Source organism: Leopardus geoffroyi, chromosome E2, assembly GCF_018350155.1.
Source record: "Leopardus geoffroyi isolate Oge1 chromosome E2, O.geoffroyi_Oge1_pat1.0, whole genome shotgun sequence".
NCBI classification, from domain to species: Eukaryota; Metazoa; Chordata; class Mammalia; order Carnivora; family Felidae; genus Leopardus; species Leopardus geoffroyi.
The window spans coordinates 10789227-10811095 of NC_059335.1; the positions used below are offsets into that span (position 1 = coordinate 10789227).

At 50.7% G+C, this 21869-nt stretch overlaps 1 protein-coding gene, 1 long non-coding RNA gene and 1 other non-coding gene across 3 annotated transcripts; 2 read left to right on the forward strand and 1 right to left on the reverse strand.

The window, feature by feature from the left end:
• The first annotated feature begins 7134 nt into the window (after positions 1–7134).
• Positions 7135–7240, forward strand: LOC123579522. Its single transcript, XR_006702823.1, has one exon. It is a non-coding gene; the product is annotated as a U6 spliceosomal RNA (small nuclear RNA).
• A 6057-nt stretch (positions 7241–13297) lies between these two features.
• On the reverse strand, positions 13298–18175 carry LOC123578164. The gene is made up of 3 exons (XR_006702254.1): positions 17949–18175; positions 17481–17541; positions 13298–13831 (listed from the first exon to the last, which is right to left on the reverse strand). It is a non-coding gene; the product is annotated as an uncharacterized LOC123578164 (long non-coding RNA).
• PGLYRP1 (peptidoglycan recognition protein 1) lies at positions 17630–21548 on the forward strand. The gene is made up of 3 exons (XM_045440821.1): positions 17630–17986; positions 20623–20744; positions 21299–21548. The coding sequence occupies exons 1-3, from the start codon at positions 17697–17699 to the stop codon at positions 21475–21477; spliced, it is 591 nt and encodes a 196-aa protein (XP_045296777.1). The 5' UTR covers positions 17630–17696; the 3' UTR covers positions 21478–21548.
• The last annotated feature ends 321 nt before the right edge of the window (positions 21549–21869 follow it).

Genomic DNA, 21869 nt, shown 5'->3' on the forward strand with positions numbered 1-21869 from the left:
AAACCCCCACTTAAACGGGACCATTTCAATGAACAAAGCATGACATGAAACATAATTACAAAGCAGCTTTTGTTTTCACACCTCTTTCCTTTTCGATTTTTTCCTGATTCTTCCCCTGCCCCTGGATAAAAAGGTGAAATGCCATGAAATTTTATGGCCTCTTTTATTTTTTTTTTTAATTTTTCTTTAATGTTTATTTATTTTTGAGGCAATGCGAGAGACAGAGTGCAAGCAGCAGAGGGGGCAGACAGAGCGAGACACAGAATCCAAAGCAGGCTCCAGGCTCTGAGCTGTCAGCACAGAGCCCGACACGGGGCTCGAACTCACGAACCGTGAGATCATGACCCGAGCCGAGGTCGGACATTCAACTGGCTGAGCCACTCAGGCGCCCCGAATGGCCTCTTTTATTTAGTAAATATCTTCTTCTGACCAATTGAAAATGTCCAGAAGTATGTAAAAGTGAAAGCAACCATCTTGATTTAAGCTTACATGTCACACTCCCTCCTAGCTCTGGCCCTCCGCAAAAGTGGAAGCCTGCGTACAAGGAAGGGACGTGGGCGCCTTTTATTTTCCCTAGCATGCGCTTTTATGCACCTTCTCCCAGTTTTCTGACTTGGTTTCCGAACCCACCAACGCAGGAGCTTGGAACCCTCTGAGCTTCACTGCTATCGCTCCCCAGGCTCCTACAGCGGTGGGTCCTCCTCCATCAGGACCATCATGGTGACCCAGCACTGATACTCCCTGAGCTTTGCAAATATTTAAAGCTGCTTCCTCCCCTTCTGGGTGCATTCTGGCTTCTACCCAGGCACACCTCTCTCACCTGAACTTCCTTTGATGGGGGGCAAGCGCCTCAATTCCGCTTGCGTGTTTACATTCTTTCTCAACCTTGGAAAGTCAGCAACCAAAATCCAGCGGCAGCTAGGCTGGAGGGCGTCATGCAGATGTCCATGCAGCTACAGCAGATGGGCCACTGCCAGCCACGGAGGTGTGGGCTTATGCAAAGCGAGGGCTATTGCCTGGGGACGCCAGTTCCTGGATGGGGCAGACGCAGGTACGAGGGCCCGAACCTCACGTGTGTAACTTGGGATCTGTCTGGGTAAAGGGGTGCAGGCTGGCTCCATCCCCATGGGAGATGCACCTGTGCAACCCCCCCAGGAGGCAAAATCAGGTGCACTGCGCGCGGGACGACTCTCCCCGGACTCCAAGGGGCGGCGGAGCCCTGACGGAGCCCCGGGGCCGCCAACGGAAACCATTAAGGAGGATCACAGCCCCATGCGAGGGCAGTCGCAGCCACTAACTCAGCAGAGTCCCAGAGTCCGGGAAGCCCCAGGGGCAGCAAAAGCGACCGCACTACGAGCCTAACTGCGCGACCTCGACGGAAACATGGCGGCTCCCTCCGCCGCAGCAGTGCGCATGAGCGAGCTCTGCTGGAGGCGCCTGCGCACTGCGGCGCTGCGCCGCACCGCACGCTCGGCGTCCTCCCGCCAGAAGGAGGGACTGCTGGGGATGCTGGGCTGCGAAATCCCAGGAAAGGGTGCCCCGCAGGCCTTTTGAGTGACAGGGTAAATGCTATATGCTGCTGTGTTTGGTGCATTTTAAACCCGCCCTTGATCCCACCGTTGGATGCTGTTATAACCCCTATAAAAACTAAATGACCCAAAACACAGACCAAGCCAAGGCGTGACGAGTCCGTTGATGCCTCTTTGGATAGTAAGGTCCTGGTGATCTGTGTTACATTTGCTCATCCAAGTTCACAGTTGGGGCGGGGGTGAGTGCAAATAGGTTCAGGATAAGTTTTACCCCCTTCTCCTTGGGAAGTTGACCTCAGGCATGTTCTCTGGATACTGTTTCTTTGGAACCATCGTGGTTTAAGGTAAAGGCATAGTGTCAGCTGTGTTATCGGGCAACATTATCATTTAAGAGCTCGCCTGATCCGCACTGAAAGAACTGCGACTATGTGACCGGAGTTAGAGATTCCTGGAAAAGGAATGACAGACATAGCTTTCTGGACACAAGAAGAGTCATTTTAGGCCCCCGGGGCCATCTTACGAAACAATGTAAGAATAAACAGCCGGGAAGTTGACTAATCCTATCAGGGCAATAAATCAGAGTTAAAACTCCCAGTGCTCATTCATATGTGAAGACAGCCTTGTGCACACTAAGGAGTAATCTTTGTGGGATCTAAGCCCTTTTGAGCACTCAGATACTAGACCACAAGGAGCCAGAGAATTGATAATGCTGACCTTTGCCAAACCTAGTGACTTTGACCTGGACTCAGTCATGTTAAGATGATTTTTCCGCCACGGGGCACCTGGGTGGCTCAGTTGGTTAAGCGTTCCCCCAGTTTTGTTCAGGGAGACACTACTTTGGAAAAGATCCACCACATTTTCCTCATTGAAAATAAAACCCTTTCTTTCCCTATTCTTTGGCTTCATTGTGTCTTGTGGTTCAACACTACCAAGAGGCCAAGATGTGAACCCAGTTTCTGGTAGCAAATGGACCCATAGGTCCAGAGGGCCTGCATAACCTGTGGACTACTTAAGAGAGAAGTCTCAGTTTTCCTGGGTGGATTTTCTTGTTTCTGAGCACAACGCTTGTCTGTCTTGGAAGCTACACTGAGTTTCTCTCTTCTACGTCTGTTTTCCATTCACAACCACTATGTGTCACAGCAGCCGATTTCTTCAGTTCACATACACAAGTCACCATAGGCTTCAGCTCAGCAGAGCAGAGTTAAGAGGACATAGGAGGGAAACCCAACATGCCACCATGACAGCGTTAGACACATCTTTATGGGGATGCCTTGCAACTATCTAGGTGGTCCTTTCTGGCCTCCCAAACAGGCAGCCCAGTTGAAAGGGGTAGGCCACGTGGTTGGAGATGTAAACTATCTCACATGTAGATCCTCATACGGGACAGGAACCACCAGTTTGTATCAGCCCATGAGGGTGGCTCCCAAAGTATACAAGTGTCATATTCAGAAAAAAGAAACTTCACCCAGGAAGACAAAAACTTATTTCTTAAACCTTTTTTTTAAATTTATTTATTTTTGAGAGAGAGAGAGAGAGAGCGCCATCAGGGGAGGGGCAGTGAGAGAGGGAGAGAGAGAATCCCAAGCAGGCTCCACACGTCAGCGCAGAGCCCATGCAGGACTTGAACTCATGAACTGTGAGATCATGACCTGAGCTGAAATCAGGAGTTGGACACTTAACCTACAGAGCCACCCAGGTGCCCCCTTAAACCATTTTTTTTTTTAAACAGTCCAGGCTACGAAGGCTATGGGCCCACTGACGATCCACTTAGACTGGTCAGGGGTCTTTTCAATGATAAACAATGTCGTCTGATGACACAGGTGATGAGAGAGAGTAAGGCAGGCTGACACCCCACAAACCACCCCCACAAGGTGGGATGTGTGTGATACATCAGTCACTCCTGGCTGCCCAAGGACAAAGGAAAGGGAGAGAAAACCAATGGTTAACTGATAGAGGTCACAGTCATGCAGGACTTGAATCTCCATCAGTTTACAAATATCTTAGTAAATTACAAGAAAAAGGCAACCTTATCAATAGCCGAATCTCCAGGAACCCCCTACTGTCTTAATGCTAATGCTTTGCTAGAAGGAAAAACAACCTTAGCTTGACAATAGCTAGGCCTCCAGTAATCTGTGTCTCCTTCAGCATATGGAAATCCCTTTAAGAAACTTCCTCTTGACTTTACCTCCCCCCAACTCCACACTATATAAGCAGTCACTCCTCACAACCCCAGCACAGCTCTTTCTGCCCATGGGTCCTGTCCCCGTGCTTTAATAAAATCACCCTTTTGCACCAAAGATGCTTCAAGAATTCTTTCTTGCCCATCAGCTCTGAACTCCCATCACTCCAAAACCCCATCACAGGTGACACCCCACATTTATCTTAACCCCGGATGGTTCCAAAGAAACAATACTAAGAGAAGGTCATTAAAAAAGCCCTGTGGCGGGGCGCCTGGGTGGCTCAGTCGGTTGAGTCCGACTTTGGCTCAGGTCGTGATCTCACGGTCCATGAGTTTGAGCCCCGCGTCAGGCTCTGGGCTGACAGCTCAGAGCCTGGAGCCTGCTTTGGATTCTGTGTCTCCCTCTCTCTCTGCCCCTCCCCTGCTGATGCTCTGTCTCTGTCTCAAAAATAAACAAAACATTAAAAAAAATTTTTTTGGGGGGCGCCTGGGTGGCGCAGTCGGTTAAGCGTCCGACTTCAGCCAGGTCACGATCTCGCGGTCCGGGAGTTCGAGCCCCGCGTCAGGCTCTGGGCTGATGGCTCAGAGCCTGGAGCCTGTTTCCGATTCTGTGTCTCCCTCTCTCTCTGCCCCTCCCCCGTTCATGCTCTGTCTCTCTCTGTCCCAAAAATAAATAAACGTTGAAAAAAAAATTAAAAAAAAATAAAAATAAAAAAAATAAAAAATAAAAAATAAATTTTTTTAAAGCCCTGTGGCTACTGTCCAAGATTCTTCAGATACTTGCTCAAGGAGCTCAGCTGCCAGGCTGTGAGGAAGCATCAGTAGCCACGTGGGCAGGAACTAAGGTCCCTACCCACATTCCTAGACTGAGCTCCTAGGTAGCACCCAGAACCAGCTTCTCAGGCACACAAATGAGATGTTCGGGAACCAAATCCTCCAGGCCCAATCAAGCCACCCCAGCTAATACTGTGGGAAGGAGAAATGAGCCTACCCACATCGTATACTTGTGAAGAAAAGAAATGATTGTTGTTCTTTTAAGCCATGAATAAAAAGAAAGGAGACACTTTGTGTTAGAAATAAGCCCACCGACCCAATCAAAGGAGGGACACGGAGACTTGGAGTACAATGAAGCAAGTCTTTAATCAACGTTCTTGCAAAAGCAGGTGTCTGAGGGACACGTGCACTTGGGGCAGTTACAGCAGACGATTTATTTCCTAGCATATAAGCCCCTCCCCTAGTTCCTCATTGGCTGAACACTACAGAGGTTAAAGCCTTACCCAGATGTTGCCAATGTCTATGTAAGGCACATTTGGAGGGCTTGGAATTCGTGCAAACTGCACATTGGAGGCCATCCAGAATGTGTTTTAACACTTGGAACTAAAACCCTGGGCCCACCCTACCTCATATTTCTTGATAATGTAGGACATAATCAATTGGTATATTGTTTCAGTGTTCCCTTTACATATGACTCAGTGTATCGCACACAATTTGCTTCAGAGTTTCCCCTTTTAATGTTGTTACTGGCGAAGCGCTCTAATATGTACACAAAGACTTAAGTGTAAGAATATTTATCATCTCAGGGCGCCTGGGTGGCTCAGTCAGTTAAGCATCCGACATTGGCCCAGGTCATGATCTCACAGTTCGTGGGTTCAAGCCCCACATTGGGCTATCTGCTGTCAGCACAGAACCTGTTTTGGATCCTCTGTCCCCTTCTCTCCCTCTTCCCCTCTCTCTCTATCTCTCTCTTTCAAAAAAAAAAAAAAAAAAAAAAATATATATATATATATATATATATATATATATATATAAACATTTTGTAAAAGTCTATTGTCTTGTTTTTAGGGTAAGACTGGGAAAGCTTAGGTGGCCTTCAAAAGGAGACAAATGAAATAAATTACAATTTGTTTGTAAAATGGAAATGTAGGCAGCTGTAAAAAATACCTGTGTGCTTTGGGATTTTGAAGGGGTATGTATCATACTACCTTATTTTAGAAATGGAGGGGCACCTGGGTGGCTCAGTCAGTTAAATGTCCAACTTCGGCTCAGGTCATGATCTCACAGTTTGTGGGTTCACTTCCTGCGTCTGACTTCAGCTCAGGTCATGGTCTCGTGGTTCGTGAGTTCAAGCCCCGCACTGGGCTCTGTGCTGCCGGCTCGGAGCCTGGAGCCTGCTTCGGATTCTGTGTCTCCCTCCCTCTCTGCCCCTCCCCCACTCACATGCTGTCTCTCTCTCTCTCAAAAATAACTATTAAATTTCTTTTTAAATAAATAAATAAACAAACAAAACTCCGACTCCCTTCCTTTTGACCTCCATCCCCATTGGCACTCCTGAGTCCAATCCTGTTAGCAGTTTCCAGCATCAGCCGCTTCATAGTTTTAAACAATACGCTTATAATTCTCTCTCATGGGTTTAGGGGCCCAACTCTACCATTTACAAGCTGTGGGATTTTTTTGCCAAATGACTTGAGTGTCTCAGAACTTCAGTGCGCTCCGCCCACGAGGAGGTAACAACACTTCCCCCGGCTGATGCTTGTAAGCGTACAATAAAGTAAATGCATCTGTAAATACCGTGGGAACTGGGGGGCCCCAGCGTATTTCTTATCCAAGTCGAGTCCATCCCTGGAAACATTTTGTTTTTAACTGTTTAGTTAGTTTTAAGAGAGAGAGAGAGAGAACACGAGTGTGGGAGGGACAGAGAGAGGGAGACAGAGGATCCGAAGCAAGCTCTGTGCTGACAGCAGAGAGCCCCATATGGGGCTCAAATTCACGGACCGTGAGATCATGACCTGGGCTGAAGTCAGACACTTAAGCAACTGAGCCGCCCCGGGTCCCCCTGGAAACAGTTTGGATAAAAACGTTGGAGGACATAAGAACTTGGATTCTATTTTTTTTTTTAAAGATATTTTTAAAGTTTTTTTTTTTTTTTTTTTAAGTAATCTCTACACCCAATGCGGGCTCAAACTCATGACCCTCAGATCAAGAGTCACACGCTCTTCTGACTGAGCCAGCCAGGTGCCCCCGCTTATGGTTTTTTCGTTTTCGTTTTTGTTTTTACTGGCTGACTCAATCAGCCTTGCCTCTTGCTTGACCCTAGGTTTCATGGGATTTCTATGAAGATAATTTAATTATACAGAGATTCGTTCTCCTTGCTAACAACGTTTATGATTTGGCTTTCCAGTCAGTTGTACGGTTTATCCAGAACATTCTCTTCCATGTGGCCAGGAACTCCTTGCTTGTAGGTTCAGAATTATGAATGAAGCACCCAACTAATTCATTGAGAAGACAGGAATGGAGTTCTTCTGTGTCTGTGTTCCCATCAGCTGTTCTGTGTGAGCGGTGTGTCCCCATAGATGAGTCTTCTGGTAGGGTGCCATGGGCACGGGCAGGCATTGCAGAAACCTGCGTGTGCAAATACCAACCCACACAGTGCTTGCCTGGGCAGCACATATACTAAAATTGGAACGATACAGAGGAGATCAGCAGAGCCCTGCATGAGGAACACACACACATCCACGAAGCGTTCCTTGTTAAAAAAAGAAAAAAAAATGGGGTGCCTGGGTGGCTCAGTCGGTTAAGCGTCTGACTTTGGCCCAGGTCATGATCTCGTGGTTCTTGGGTTCAAGCCCCGCATAGGACTCTGTGCTGACAGCCTGGAGCCAGGGCCTGCTTCAGATTCTGTGTCTCCCTCGCTCTCTGCCCCTCCCCCCTCTCAAAAATAACTAGACATTTAAAAAACATTAAAAAAAAGAAAAAGAAAAAAACAGGGGCACTTGGGTGGCTCAGTCAGTTAAACATCTGACTTCAGCTCAGGTAATGATTTCACGGTCCATGGGTTCGAACCCTGCATCGGGGTCTGTACTGATAGCTCAGAGCCTGGAGCCTGCTTCCGATTCTGTGTCTCCCTCTCTCTCTGCCCCTCCTCCACTCACTCTCTGTCTGTCTCTCTCTCAAAAAATGAACAAACATTGAAAAAAATGTTTAAACAGAAAACAGAAAAAGCAAATACCAACCCACACAGACTTCTGCCAAATTAGGGGAGAAGGGCTAATTTATATGCATGCATCAGGCTGTAACAGCCCTCCAGCCTGGCCAGTCTCAAGGATTAACTTGCTTCCTGGTAACACACTCCGTGCCTGTTGACTCAAGGCCCTTGATTTGTTAACAGAACTCATTTGCTTTCTTTGAGATCGCTGGCCTTGGGCAATAAGGGACCAGGACTTTCTCAGGCCACAGAGGCCAGCAAGTCTTTTTGAAGCCCCCCTTAAACTTCCTGATTAGCTCAGCAACCTTTTCGCGAAATGTTTCTTTTTAAGGTCACACAGATGCCTTCAATGATCTCCCTTTCCGCATCTGTAGACCTGGCCCTCCTTTGCACAAAGAACAGAGTATGGTCCTCTTGCCCAAGCCCTGGAGACTAAGGAATGATCTTTTTGTACAACCTGCCCAAACCCCAGGCACCAAGGAACTAGAACTTCTTGTACAACGTCTGGGCACTGAGCTGACTCAGTAGCTGGCATCACGGACTCTGTGCCTAAGCCAGAAATGTCACAGATCACTGTGCTCCCTTAACTGATTAAACCCCTTTAAAAATCTCCAGGCCAGGGGCGCCTGGGTGGCGCAGTCGGTTAAGCGTCCGACTTCAGCCAGGTCACGATCTCGCGGTCCGTGAGTTCAAGCCCCGCGTCAGGCTCTGGGCTGATGGCTCAGAGCCTGGAGCCTGTTTCCGATTCTGTGTCTCCCTCTCTCTCTGCCCCTACCCCGTTCATGCTCTGTCTCTCTCTGTCCCAAAAATAAATAAACGTTGAAAAAAAAAATTTAAAAATAAAAAAAAAAAATCTCCAGGCCAGGCAGAAACCTGGGAGTTGGACTTTGGACAAGAATCCGCCTTCACCGCCAAGTGGCCCTTCATGTGATTTTCTCAGAAACCCAAATCATCGACTTCCTTAGTGTTGTATCAAACACCAACAATATCAGTTCAAATTAGAGGAAATCTATGCCAACACCGGCTTCTTCTTTTTTTTTTTTTTTCACTTTTGCATAATACAGATTTTTTTTTTTTTTTAATTCTCACGATAACATACAGTGTAATCCTGGCCTCAGGAGTAGAACCAATGGTTCATCCCTTACGGACCACACCCAGTGCTCATCCCGAAAAGTGCCCTCCTTACTGCCCACCACCCATTTTCCCCATGGATCCCCGCCCACCCCCCCCACCCCCCCAGGATCACTCTCCTTAATAATGACTTTCTGAAGTTTTCCTCATAAGTTGGCGTCTCGTCCTTAAAATACTCGGGTCCCGGTTGCTCCAAGGCCTTTTGTGGCGTGGCCACACCCCCGCCGTCCTTTGGTCTTTACCCCTGTGGGCCCATCTCCCTGTCAACCAGGCCACTCTTCCACATCGGTCTGCTTAGGAGCCCACGGAAGAATCAACTGTAGCTGCAAAGTTACTTGATGGCCGTTGCATTTCCATCCTCTGCCAAATCTGCATACTAATATCCCTTAGGAAGGAGAAGGCGCTGTGGCATGGCAGGTACCAACGTTAAGTCAACGAATCACTGATGGCCCCGGGTGGAAATCACGACCTGCCCTATCCTGCCAAGCCTTCCCGAGCTGTTCCATACACAAGACACAAACACTCATGCTTCACCGATTGGGTTTTGGAAGTTAAGCACATCCTGGGCTGCCGGGTTAAACCTCATCTCGTGACACACTTTGGGTCCTGGTTTGTTCGTACTTTGTTCCGGGTTTTTGCATCTGGGCGCACGTGGGTGGCACGTGAGCGTCCAAGGTCGGACGCTCAACTGACTGAACCACCACCCAGGCGCCCCCAGGACGTGGACATCTTTGAGGAGGACCATTTCTGCACCCTCCATAGCCATTAGATCACGCAACCTTTCAAAGATACAATAAATACAACAGTCCTAGTCAGTTGAGAGGCTGAAAGAAGAAATTAGTAAAAATCTATCTAGCTTATCGAGTGTCAAAGGGCAGAAGAATCTCCTAAGAGGGCTGATACTAGGTGAGGCTAGATCCGGAGGCCCGGCAATATTATCACAGACTCGCTGCATCTTCTCTGCCTTCTCAAGAGTTGACCACACTAATTGTGGCTTCCCTCATGGTGGAAAACTGGCTTCCGGAAGTTTCCATGGGTGTAGGTATAGGCCTCCAGGAGTGTCTGCTATTGGGGCACTCCAGCGAGTTCAGTGTCTGACTTGGGCTCAGGAAATGGTCTCATGGTTCGTGAGTTCGAGCCTCACATTGGGCTCTGTGCTGTCAGTGGGGAGGCCGTCTGGGATTCTCTCTCTCCCCCTGGTCCCCAATCTCACGCTGGTCCCTCTGACCCAACAGCCTCCTCTCTGCATCCTAGCTGATTGTGCCTATAGGCATTGTGGGATCAACATAATTTCAGTAACTCTTGGCTCTTAGTTCTTCATGGTTTGGGTTGCTATTGCTGCTATTAGGAGCAAACCACTCCCTGGGACAGGCAGGCCCCCAGGAAAATCACAGAACAGGTCCCACGCGAGGCTAAGAGGCTGCCCCACTGCAATTAAGATTAGGGAAAGGCGTGCGGCACAGAGTGAGGACAGGCGGGGGCGGCGCGCCCTCTGGCGGTGGGAGGAGGGAACCGCCGAGAAGGGTGCCGCGTCTTTTTCCCAGCGCCGAAACCAAACCCAAGGTCAGAGCTGATGATGATGTGCCATTGGGCTCGCTACCTGCCAGGCCTAACGCTAGTCGCGCCACCTACGTGAAATACAGTATATGTGAAACTGCTTTAAATAATTATTAGTTTCTTTATTTACTGTGTGACTTCCCCACTGGAAAGTGCGTGCAAGAACTTCCGTTTTACTGACGGCTGAATCCCCAGCACCTACAACAGGCAGGTGGGGCACAAGATAGGTCCTCAATAAAGATTATGCAATGGAATTAGCATCACAACTGCCCTTAGACACAGGCCCGAGTCTCCCCCCCGCAGGGCCAGGAATCGCCAGGAGCAAGATGTGTCCCTGCTTCTGGACATTTTATGGAACCCTGAGACCCCAGAATTCCCTGAACGGGCAGCCCCCAGTCTCCTTCCAAAACCTGCCTGGGGCTCTTCCCTGGGTCAGTGTAGCAAGGGGATCGGGTGTGCACCTCTAGACCCCAGGGGCGCCCTGTCTCCGAAGCTGTGGACGGCGCTGGGGCCAGCAATGCCATGCGCAGGAGGCCTGCATGGTAGGAAGGGGAAGAGGAGTTTAAAAAGAGGAGGGATGGGGGGCGCCTGGGTGGCGCAGTCGGTTAAGCGTCCGACTTCAGCCAGGTCACGATCTCGCGGTCCGGGAGTTCGAGCCCCGCGTCAGGCTGATGGCTCGGAGCCTGGAGCCTGTTTCCGATTCTGTGTCTCCCTCTTTCTCTGCCCCTCCCCCGTTCATGCTCTGTCTCTCTCTGTCCCAAAAATAAATAAACATTGAAAAAAAAAATTAAAAAAAAAAAAGAGGAGGGATGGGCTACACAACTTGGGAGCCAGGGCCCTGCTCTCTGGTAGCCTCCGGGTTCCTGGCAGAATTCCAGAATTCCAAGAGGTGTGAAAATTTGAAATTCCAAGGGAGTTACTTGAAAGGGTCTTGGTGGCAGGTTAGGGGGCTGCGATCACCTGTGAGCACAGGTGGCCTGAATGAGCCCACGTAAGGGAGAGGACACCTGTAGGAAGTCCTGGATGGGGATGGGGGCAGACTGAAAGCAGTCCCCAACAACGGGGGCGCCTGGGGGGCTCAATCGGTTAAGCCTCTGACTCTTGATTTCAGCTCAGGTCACGATCTCACGTTTCGTAAGTTCGAGCCCCCGCTGCGAGTTCTTTGCTGACAGCATGGAGCATGCTTGGGATTCTCTCTCTCTCTCTCTCTCTCTCTCTCTCTCTCTCTCTCAAAATAAATAAATAAATAAATAAACTGAAAAAGAAAACGAATAACATGAGGCGCCTGGGTGGCTCAGTCAGTTAAGCGCACGACTTCGGCTCAGGTCATGATCTCACAGTTCGTGGGTTCAAGCCCCGCATCCGGCCCTGTGCTGACAGCTCGGAGCCTGGAGCCTGCTTCCGATTCTGGGTCTCCCTCTCTCTCTGCCCCTCCCCTGTTCATGCTCTGTCTCTCTCTCTCTCAAAAATAAATAAAACATTAAAAAAACTTTTTTTAAACCACATTTCACAGATGAAGAAACCAAGGATGGCTTCGTATGTGATCTTATCACCAACTATGTGCAAGGAATCAGGGACATAATGGTATGTGACAGAGAGAAAAAAAAGCTCCTTCCATATCTTTAAATGGGGTGATTATACATCCTGGTTGTTTGGGACAGCCCATGTGGGCCTGTTGACCCAGCAGAATTATCAATAGCTCCCTCTTTCTCTCTTGAGTGTCATGATTTGAACAATACTTATAGACTTCACTGTATAGCAGGAGAGACAGAAACTAACCCAATAATTGTACAGATAACTTAATAAGTACCCTTGTGATAAATATGGAGAAGTTGATGTGGGGAAAGCAAAGAGGGGGACTTGTCACCTCTGAGGAGGCAACACAGAAGGACAGTCAGGATGGGGTGTGTGAGGGGGAGGTGAGCATTCCAGGCCTGGGAATGTCAAGGAAAAAAAAAAAAGGGGGATTCTGCATTGTCTTTGAACTTTGTCTTTGTTCTAATCAGCATTTAAAATTTTTTTTTTCAACGTTTATTCATTTTTGGGACAGAGAGAGACAGAGCATGAACGGGGGAGGGGCAGAGAGAGAGGGAGACACAGAATCGGAAACAGGCTCCAGGCTCCGAGCCATCAGCCCAGAGCCTGATGCGGGGCTCGAACTCCCGGACCGCGAGATCGTGACCTGGCTGAAGTCGGACGCTTAACCGACTGCGCCACCCAGGCGCGCCTCTAATCAGCATTTAATTAGTCTTCTTTCATTATTGATACAACGAAGACGAATGCTTTTTTGCTAGCCGCCAGAGAATCTGAGGAGTTTTTATAATGGCTGAATTAATTACAAGATCAAATAAAGGCAGTTGGTGAATTAAATAGTTATAAAGTCAACGTCCTAAAAGGTACAGGGGGTAGATTTAATTTCCTGTTTAAAAAATACCCTAGTAATACAGTTCTCAGGATTAGGGGTAATGTAACAATTACCCATTGAGGCTGTTGTAAATGCTCACAAGGGCATGTCTCACTCTTAGGCTGACAAGATACAGAATAAATAAAATTCTAACACAGGAATACTTCACACTACCTGGCTAAAGACTATATTCTTAGTAAGCAATCCGATGTGTACATATTCCTGCCTTTTTACAAAAGGCGCCCTCATGTTTTGTAATCTTAAAGGTAAGGTACAAAGTTCCTGAATTTCTTAAGGTTCCCCATTTAGGACTTGTACAGGGGCTCCTGGGTGACTCAGTTGGTTGAGTGTCCGCCTCTTGATTTTGGCTCCGGTCACAATCCCAGGGTCGTGGGATCGAGCCCCACGTCAGGCTCCATGCTGAGTGTGGAGCCTGCTTAAGATTCTCTCTCTCCCCCTCTCCCCTGCTCTCAGACTCTCTCTCTAAAAATGTAAATAAATAAATAAATAAATAAATAAATAAATAAACAAACCTTGCACACAGTGCGGAGAAAGTCCCCTGGGGACAGGGTAGTCAAAGCATCCTCAAGGGCGGCAAGAAGGGCAGGGAAGCTAGGGGAAGAGGGCCTCAGGAGTGAGTCGGGTGAGACTAGGTTGAAGGCAGGCCGTGGCGAAGTGCTTGGGATCCATCCTAAGAGTCGTGAGAAGCCACAGAAAACGGTGACTCACGTTTGAGGGTCGCTTGATCAGAGCTGAGCCTCGGCCTCATGGGGGCCAAGGTGCATGCTGGAAAGTCACTGAGGGGGTGGGAGAAAATCCAGGTGCAAGGAGACGGTGACTGGACCCAGGTGGGGAGAGTGGAAATAAACCAGGGTGGTCTGATTCGTAAGATATTTGGGCGATAACAGCAACATGACCAGGGAGTGAGCTGGATACTTACCAGTCATTCAGTATATATTCGGCGCCTGCTATGGGCTGGGGTACTCAACACAAGAGGGGACACGGTACAGTTTGGTCAAGGATGATGCTCTGATGCATGGCTTTTGTACCTGGAAGACAATCATGTCATTCCCTTAGACAGGAACTCCTGGAAGAGGGCTGATTTTGGAGGAGAAAAATCATAAACCATTTTAGGAATATTCATGTGAGGTCCCTGTGGGGCATCTAAGTCCAGGTGTGAACTAGGCAGGAAGATACACAGTTCCAGAATTCATCTGAAAACTCCAGGCTGGACACAAACACCTAGAAGTCACTTGCATTTTAGTGGTGGCTGAAGCCATTACCTGGATGGAAAATCACCCAGCAGAAAAAAGAATAGTCTAATGGTCAAGGAAGGAAGAATGAGTCGAAGAGGGAGAGGAAAAGACCAGCTGAGGAGCAGAAAGAAAATCAAGACAGTCTTACGACACAGAAGCTGAGGAAAGTGAACATTTCAAGAAGGATGTGGTCAGCGATGTCAAATCCTCCTAATTGCCCAAGGCCACCCAGCTAATAAGGGGCAGGGCTGAAATTTAAAACCAGGTCTATTTAATAAATAGCACCAGAACAAATGGCTAGCCATTTAGACATCAAATTAAACCCCTACCTCACACCATATGCAATCATAAATCCTAGCTGAGGTGGGGGCGCGTGGGTGGCTCAGTTAGTTGGTCAAGCGGCCGACTTTGGCTCAGGTCATGATCTCATGGTCCATGAGTTTGAGCCCCGCATCAGCTCTGTGCTGACAGCTCAAAGCCTGGAGCCTGCTTCCCATTCTGTGTCTCCCTCTCTCTCCACCCCTCCCCCGCTTGCACTCGATCTCTCTCCGCCTCTCAAAAATAAATAAATGTTAAAAAAAAATTTTTAATAAAATGAAAATTTTGATGTAGCTCTATTTCCTCATCTGGCTGCTGGATACATCCTGTATTCATGGTGCGAAAAGGAACTCAGTTCTTCACGCTATTAATTCTATTAACCATATTTTAAAAGTACCTTTGTACATTTTGCTACATGTATGCTATTCCTTAATGCTTTTAAAAGAGACACAAAATGTACATACCCAACGACTCAACAATACTAGTTATGGGATTCTTTTCTTCACTTTGCAAATTGGTAACAAAAAGATAAACAACTCGATTTATTTATTTATTTATTTATTTTTTTAGAATTTTTTTAAGGAATCTCTACACCCAACGTGGGGGCTTGAACTCATGACTCTGAGATCAAGAGTTGTGTGCTCCACCAACTGAGCAAGCCGGGCACCCCAGCCCAATTTATTTTTCAAATGGACAAGGGAGATAACAGGCAATTGACGGAAGACAAATCCAAACGGGCAGAAAACATAGAAAAATAATCTCCTGAGTGGTTATAAAAACGCCATTTAAAGTTACAAAGAGATATTGCCCACTTCTGGGGTGAATGGGGACTCCAATACATAGAAATATGGATTTTTAACAGCCTTTGGGGGAAACAATCTAGTAACAACTACTAAATACATACAGTCTTTGACTTAGAAAGTCTATATTTATCATTTATAGATGCTTCAGCAGGTAGGGCTGGATGTCTGATAACATTTTGTGCAGCATGGGGGCGGGAAAAAGAATTGCAAAGCTCCAAAAAAGCAAAGATTGTGTCAAAATGGTAAGCCCACAGCATGAAATGCTATGCAACTCTTACTACGATTGAATTGGAATTAGCTGCATTGACCTCGCGAGATGCACAAAGATAGTAGGTGACAAAAGGCAAAGTGACGCGCATGATTTCATTCCGTTATTTAAAAATATATATAGGGGTGCCTGGGTGGCTCAGTTGGTTAAGCATTCCCATTTTGGCTCAGGTCATGATCTCGTGGTTTGTGAGTTCAAGCCCTGCATAGGGCTCTGTGCTGACAGCTCGAAGCCTGGAGCCTGCTTCGGATTCTGTGTCTCCCTCTCTCTCTGACCCTCCCTTGCTCATGCTCTGTCTCTCTCTGGGTCTCAAAAATAAACAAACATTTAAAAAAGTATATATATATATATATATATATATATATATATATATATATACACACATATATATATATTCACATATAAGACCATATATATGTGTATGTGTGTGTGCGTGTGTGTGTGTGTGTGTGTGTGTGTGTATGGTCTTATACGTGTTTGCAGGAAGTGGAATATGGTTTAAAATTCCATCTCTGGAGTCCAGGAAGCCTGTGGCTGACCCCAGGCATCACCGTCTTCTCCCCATATGTGATCACCTCTCTGGGCCTCAGTTTTCTTGGCTGCAAAAGGGGTGAATAGTAATATCTATCTCACAGACATGCCAGAAGCATGTGCTGAGAGAATTCATGAAAAGGGCATAGCGATGCCCGGCATGCCCTTCGCTATCACGGATCTGAGCACAGACGGAGCGTGGACAACGCGGCAGAAGACAACGTACCGCACTGTCATTGGTGAGCTCACGTGGACAGAGCTGGTGAGTTTAGCCGCGGCGGGGGGGTGCGCACCTGGTTGGCTCAGTCGATAGAGCATGTGACTCTAGATCTTGGGGTTGCGAGTTCCAGCCCCTGGAGCCCCACGGTGGGTGTAGCGATTATTTAAAAGTAAAATCTTTACTACTGTTTAATAACAATAAACATTTGGTATCAGTTTGGGTACAGCCAGCACGTGCTACTTTTGTAAATTTTTTTTAAGCCACTAAAGCGGAAGAAAGGAAAAGAGGGAGAGCAAAAGAAGGACTCAGCCCTGAACTCGCCAGCTGCTCTAGGAAGGATTAGGAAAGGGGGCCGGCGCAGGGCGGAGGCCCCCAGGAGAGCCTTCCGCCCCAACAGGTGATCTCAAGCCACTGAGTGGCCCTGAGTCCCTCCTGGGCAGGACGGAGCTGCGGGTGACACCCGTGTAAATCATGTTGCTTACCACCGAGGGCAGATTTCAGTTCGAGTCCCAGTGGCCCTTAGGTGGCACCAGGAGCCAGACACCTTCTATGGGCTCGACCCTTCTCAACCCACTGAATTCCACATGGATCCTCTTGGTCAGGGACTTCATATTATTATTCCCATCTTGTAGGTGGGGAAAACTGAGCCACAGAAGGGTCACTGGCAGGAGCCCACGCCCTGGAAGCTGACCAGAATTCAAACGCAGGCAGCCTGGTTTTGAATGCAGGCTGTGAGCCAGCACGCTCTCCCATGTCCTCTGTCTCAACAAGGAGAGGTCCTCTCTCCCCCACCTCAGTTTCCTCAGCTGTGGAATGGGCTTCCCACTACTGACATTTTCAGCTTGCTGCAGGGGTCGAATGGCCTCAGGTTGAATGACTTGTTTTTAAGACGGGAGCTTTGGGGGACGCCTGGGTGGCTCGGTCGGCTGAGCGTCTGACTTCGGCTCAGGTCATGACCTCACGGCTCGTGAGTTTGAGCCCTGCATCAGGCTCCGCGTTGACAGCTCAGAGCCCGGAGTCTGCTTCGGATTCTGTGTCTCCCTCTCTCTCTCTCTCTGCCCCTCCCAGGCTCATGCGCTCGCTTTCTCTCTAAATACATAAATAAGCTTAAAAAAAAAAAAAAAAAATCAGAGTGCAATAGCATTGCGTCCCCCCAGGGTGGCTACACCTATCGTGGCGAGCACTGAGTAAGGCACAGAATTGTGGACTCACGACCTTGTGCGCCTGAAACTAACATAAATGTGTGCTCCTTATACGTCAGTTACAAACAGTGGGGGGGGGGGGGGGGGTGGCATCTGTTACCTCAGTCCCTCCGGGAGGAAGAGAGATGAGACCCGAGCCCCCACCGCATCCTGTTGCAGCCCTGCCAGAGAAGGAAGCAGAATCTGGGGTCCGGTGTGACCCGCCCGTCCCGCCCGGGGGTGAAGCAAGGCCTTCCCTACCTCCTGCCCCAGCAGATAAAGGCGGCCCCGCCCGCCAGCCGCGAGCTCCTAGGCATCCCTCCGCGCCCCGCCCGCCATGTCCCGCCGCTGCGCGCTGCTCACCTGGGCCCTCCTCGCTCTCCTCGGCCTCGGCCTCGGGGCGCCTGGAGAAGAAGCCCCAGGCTCCTGCTGCCCCATAGTGCCCCGGAGGGAATGGAAGGCCCCGGCGTCCAAGTGCGGGGAGAAGCTACAACACCCCGTGCGCTACGTGGTGGTGTCGCACACCGCGGGCAGCCACTGCGACAGCCCGGCCTCGTGCCTGAAGCAGGTGCAGAACCTGCATAGCTACCATTCGAGGACGCTGAACTGGTGTGACGTGGGCTACAAGTGAGTGCGGAGCCGGGACGGGTGTAGGGAAAGGTGTGCGGGCCCGAGCGGCCACGGGCCGATCTAGAGCCGCCTGGCTGACACCCTGGGCCGCTTACTCGGCCCCTCGGTGGCCTTGGCTTCGCCCCAGGGTCGGCGCACAGCACTGCGCATGTGCGGGCGGCCTCAGGGGCCTGGGGGGGTGGGGAGAGGAAGAGGGGGCGGGGCTGGAAGGCCAGGCTCTGCCCACCCCCCCATCCCCCCCCCCTCCCGGAGGAAGGGACAGACTTCGCCAACGCAAAAGAAGGCGTCCTCTACACCGGAGTCCCTTCACAAAGCCTGCCACCTTTGATGGGAGGCGGACAAGCAGGCTGGGAAGCGTGGGGCCAACTCCAGTCTCCGCTGGTTGCCGGCCGAGATCCGGGCACCGATGCGCGCTCTCTGCTCGTTGGCTTCCTGTCCCTGCTCTGCAGTCAGCTCCTTTGTGGCCCACCTGGTCACTAAATCAGCCAACACACACACACGCAAAGCACTTAGGACGCCACCGGGCATGCGGTGGGAGCCCCCTCCCCGCCTCCCCCCCACCCGAGTTCATGGACGCTCGCCCTTAGGCACTGTGCCAGGCTCTGTGCCGGTGTGGGGACCGGGACGCGTCAACAGCGCGAATCTGGCCCGGTGGGATTTCAAGACCCACAAGGAGGAACAGGTGGGAAACAAGCGAAGGCAACCAGATGAATTCAGAGGGTGATGGAAGCAATGGAGAAAGAAACAGGGGGGCTCGAGGGGGCTCTGGCTGGGGGGGGGGGGCGGGGGCCGTGCGGGAAGAGGGGTAAGCAGGGGACCGAGCAGGAGTAATTAATGGCTGGGGGCCAAGTGAGAGGGTCATGCCTGAAGAGCAGAGGTCAGGATGGCTGGGGGGAGCAGGGAGGAGTGACATGAAATGAGGAGGACCGGGTCGGGCTGGGACACACGGCACAGGGCCTCGTGGGCCACGGTATACGGGAGCCACGGGAGGGCTGTGAGCCCGCGAAAGGCAAGAAGCTCCCTCTGGCGGCCGTGGGGAGAACAGACTGCAGGTGGGTAAAGGCAGAAACCCCAGCTCCCTTTCCGGGGTGACAGGCGGGGGTCCCACACAAAGGCTTCCGCAGCCTTTGAACTTTGAACCCGACGGGTTCTCAGACCTCGGTAAGCACCAGTCACCTTACTGGAAATCCAGGTTGCCAGGCTCCACCCTTCGAGACTGCTTCAAATAGGGCTGGGGTGAGGCTGGGGACTCTGGGCACCTCACTGGAAGTCTAGAGGCCACCGAGGGAATCCTCAGCTCTTCTGGCTCAAGATTTCACAGTTCAGAGGCTGCAACTCCCGGGTTTTGTCTCCTCCAAGACTGCGGGGTTCCGATTCTGAGCGTTTCCACGAAGTAGTGAAGACAAAGCTTCAGCCGCTGGCCTTGAACTGCCTTATAGAAAAGCAGACTGAAGTCTCTTTCTCAGATTTTAGGATTCAGAGTCTGATCCATCTGTCCTGGAACTCCCTCATCACATCACATTCTCTCTCTGAGACTCAGTTTCTTGACCTGTAAGAAGGGTTCCTCGCTGTCCCCACCTGGTGGCGGTGCTGACGGTTTAAATTAGAGGCAACCATCTCACGCAAACCTAGCCAATGCCAATTGCCTGTACCAGGGGCTGGGGCAGGGCCTTAACCAGCCCAGTCCTGGGGGCCAGCATCACTGTGGAATTTCTAGTCTCTTCCGGGCCAGATTCCGAGTCTGGCCTCCTGTGCGTGAGATTCAGGACCCAAGATTCTGAAGTTCCAACATTCTGTACGTCACAAGAAACCCTTTGAGCAGGAGGGCTGAGGCAGCGGATATTTGCAACATCAAAATGCTGACCTTCTAGTTAATTTCAACGGGCCAAGTCAGACTCGCCCAATCAAGACATGTCAAATGAGTCTTAAGGATCTGCCGCCAGGCCTGGAAACCTCCCAGAGGTAGATGCTGGGACTCCAGGGTCTGTATCTGGTGGTGACACCAATGCTTGAGTCCCAGATCCTGTCACTCGGTGTACCCCAGCAGGGAACAGGAAGCAGGAAGCAGGCTGGGCCAAGGGCAGAAGAACTTCTCAGTGGAGAGTTCTGAGAGGCAGGGGTCTCTGGGGCGTGACCTTGGCAAATCCCCTCCCTTTCTAAGTCTCGTGCTTCCTTAGCTTAAAATGGGGAGGACAGCAGCACCCGCCTCAACAAATCAAGAGCTCAACAAATCCTCCCGGGAGGCGGGAGGAAGCAAAGAATAGGATCACGTGGGTGGGAGTCCCAGGGACCCAGGAGGGAAAATCTGGGCTCTGGCCCCTATCTGGCTGTGTGACTGCAGGCAGATGTCCCCACCTCTCTGATTCTCTGCCGAGTGGGGGCAGTACGGACTCAAGGGTTGCCCGGAGGGTGACAAATGGCGCTTGTGGAGCTGTGCTAGGCACGTGGCAGGGGCCAGAGGCATTGCTATTATTTCAGAAGATGATGGAGGGGAGGGGAGGGAGGGAGGGAGGGTGTTGGGCGAAATTGTGCCTGAGTAGTAGGGAGCAGGGTGAGTGGAGGAGGAGGGGGGAGTCCTCCCCCAGGATGCCCTCCCTCACTCAGCAAACCCACCCTCCCACCCACCCGCGCAGCTTCCTGATTGGAGAAGATGGGCTCGTGTATGAGGGCCGGGGCTGGGACATCAAGGGCGACCACACGGGTGTCACCTGGAACCCCATGTCCATTGGCATCTCCTTCATGGGTAACTATATGGGTAAGCGTCCAGCTGTAGGGATGGAGGGGCAGACATGGGGTCTGGGGGATGGCGCCTCTGTGACCTTGGCCAACTGACTGCTTTTCCAAGCCTCCTCTCCTCCTTTGCATAATGGCCATTTCTTTTCAACCCCCGTTTGGGCTAGGATTGGTTCATCTCCATAAAAGTTCTTAGGCCAGGTCCCTGGCACCTAAGAAGTGCTTGATTGCTGCCCTCATGGGTAGGACCCCGAGGTCTGGGGGCAGAGGAGGCAGAATGAGCTCCGATCTTGACACTTGCTGAGGGCTTCAGCTGTGCCAGTCACTGTTCTGCAGGGGGGGGTTGGCCTAAAAGAACTCATTTTATTGTCCCACAGCCCTGTGGGCGGGTGCCACCACTCTCTCCTTTCACAGGGGAGGACACTGAGGCACAGTAAGGTTGAGTCCCTGCGAGGGGACTGGCAGACCTGGTTCTGGGCCCTAGTGGGCCAGAGTGGAACAAATGGAACCCCTGCCCCACGCTACCTCTGCCCTTCCACGAAGCGGCAGCCTAACTCCTGCCTCTGCCTCCCCCAGAGCGGTCACCCCCACCCCGGGCCCTCAGGGCCGCCCAGAGTCTGCTGGCTTGCGGTGTGGCTCAGGGAGCCCTGAGCCCCACATACGAGGTCAAAGGACACCGGGATGTGCAGCGGACGCTCTCTCCAGGGGACCAACTCTATGAAATCATCCGGACTTGGCCGCACTACCATGAGTGAGGCCCCGTCTCCCCCTACACCCAGAAACCCCACCGCTTCTCCCCTCCAATAAAGATGCAGCTCAAACTGTGTTCCTGTGTCCCACCCTGTGCCCCCCCCTCCCTCTCTACCTCCCACCAGACCCCCGCCCTTCCCACCCAGCCCTCTGTCCTCGCTGGTGCTTAGGACCCAGAGGCCCCGACCCTGAACCAAGACCCGAGATCCCAGCTTAGAAGCAACATCATAGCTCAGAACCCAGAGGTCTCAGGTCAGAGCGCAGGAATCAGCACCAAGGTGGCCCACGGGTCACCGCCAGCAGTTCGGGGGGGGGGGGTCCTGTGGGGGCAGTGGACCATGCTCCAGGACACCCCTTCTCTACCACTCAGCCAAAGGGATCCTATGCAGTTATCTCC

Excerpts from the sequence above, each read along its gene's own strand:
- PGLYRP1 (XM_045440821.1), top strand. The coding sequence starts at position 17,697 with ATGTCCCGCCGCTGCGCGCTGCTCACCTGGGCCCTCCTCGCTCTCCTC. Across the intron at positions 17,987-20,622 it reads TGGTGTGACGTGGGCTACAA|CTTCCTGATTGGAGAAGATG; the intron begins GTGAGTGCGGAG and ends CCACCCGCGCAG. Across the intron at positions 20,745-21,298 it reads CTTCATGGGTAACTATATGG|AGCGGTCACCCCCACCCCGG; the intron begins GTAAGCGTCCAG and ends TGCCTCCCCCAG.